This window comes from Cannabis sativa, chromosome 6, assembly GCF_029168945.1.
Source record: "Cannabis sativa cultivar Pink pepper isolate KNU-18-1 chromosome 6, ASM2916894v1, whole genome shotgun sequence".
NCBI lineage: Eukaryota > Viridiplantae > Streptophyta > Magnoliopsida > Rosales > Cannabaceae > Cannabis > Cannabis sativa.
In genome coordinates, this window is record NC_083606.1 from 35,081,502 (window position 1) to 35,082,850 (window position 1,349).

Below are 1,349 nucleotides of genomic sequence, written 5' to 3' on the forward strand. Positions count from 1 at the left end.
TAATCATGAAATAAATCATGTGAACCATGCAACATAAAATGATTTTTAATCTTTATTAATTAGTAAATCTGATTATTTTAAAATGGGTTTTATTTAGGGCACAAAACCCAACACTATCTGGGTCTGCCGAATATTATGGGCCGAAAGAAGACTGCCATTTTAGGTTTTCTTAAGGACAAATTACAAAAGCGTATTCAAGGGTGGGAAGGTCGTTTACTCTCTCGAGCAAGGAAGGAGGTCCTTCTCAAAACGGTTGCATAGGCTATTCCTAGCTAAGCAATGAGTGTCGTTCTGCTTCCGGTGGAAACTTGTAAGGCTTTAGAAGGTATTATGGCTAAACTCTGGTGGAAAACAGGCTCTTCGACTACAAGGAGTATTACTTGGATGAGATGGGGGCGTATGTGTAGACACAAACATGCGGGTGGACTGGGCTTCCAAAGCTTTCATGATTTTAATTTATCTCTACTGGGAAAGCAAGGGTGGCAGCTCCTTACAAATGAATCTTCTCTGATTGGAAAGGTGTTTAAGGCTCGTTACTATCCAAATGGAACATTTTTGGATGCTAGATTGGGTAATAATCCCAACTTTGTTTGGGGGAGTGTGCATGAGGCGCAGTCTATTGTTCGGGCGGGTGCTCGAAGGACGGTGGGAGATGGTTTTACGATCTCAATTTTACATGACCCTTGGTTACCTTGCCCTGTAAATCCGTATGTGCATTCGGACCACCCTGGGTTACAAGACAAAACAGTTCACAGTCTCTTTCGATTGGATGATAAGGTGTGGGACATGGAAATCATAAATGACTTGTTCTCTGCTCGAGACAGGGCTCTTATTACATCTATACAGCTGAGCTCAAACAATCATAGTGATTGCTGGTCTTGGAGGTTCGAGAATAGTGGTCTATTTACCGTAAAAAGTGCGTATCGTTTCTTGGAAAATCTGAAATATGATTGGGTGGGCGATGACAACACTAGTTTTTGGAGGAAAATGTGGACATTAAAGATTCCCCCAAAGGTTAGTAACTTTATTTAAAGAGCAGCTTCGGGTACATCATTTCGGGATTATAGTCATCTGTGCCATTCAATTTCATAAAAGAAAAAAAGAATGACATTATAAGCAGATGATTCATAAACCATTCATCCAATGATATACTATGTAAGCAAATTCGTAATGAATAAGCTAAGAGGAATAAGTAAAGGATAATTTCGATTTAAAATAAGAATCCAACGATGTCCCGGTAGGCGAGAGTCAAAGTTATTCTTATTTGTATAATCTTCTTGTTTTGATATTGTAAATACTTGTCTAAGGTGTCATCAATTGATGAACAGCTAGATGTTGCATTTACAAAT

At 38.9% G+C, this 1,349-nt stretch overlaps 1 protein-coding gene across 1 annotated transcript; it reads left to right on the top strand.

The window, feature by feature from the left end:
- Positions 1 to 279: 279 nt before the first annotated feature.
- On the top strand, positions 280 to 1,032 carry LOC115695066 (uncharacterized mitochondrial protein AtMg00310-like). The gene has a single exon (XM_030622161.1). It carries the CDS (start codon positions 280 to 282, stop codon positions 1,030 to 1,032), a length of 753 nt encoding a protein of 250 aa, XP_030478021.1.
- The last annotated feature ends 317 nt before the right edge of the window (positions 1,033 to 1,349 follow it).

Coding starts and splice junctions, on each gene's coding strand:
- LOC115695066 (XM_030622161.1), top strand. CDS start 280: ATGAGTGTCGTTCTGCTTCCGGTGGAAACTTGTAAGGCTTTAGAAGGT.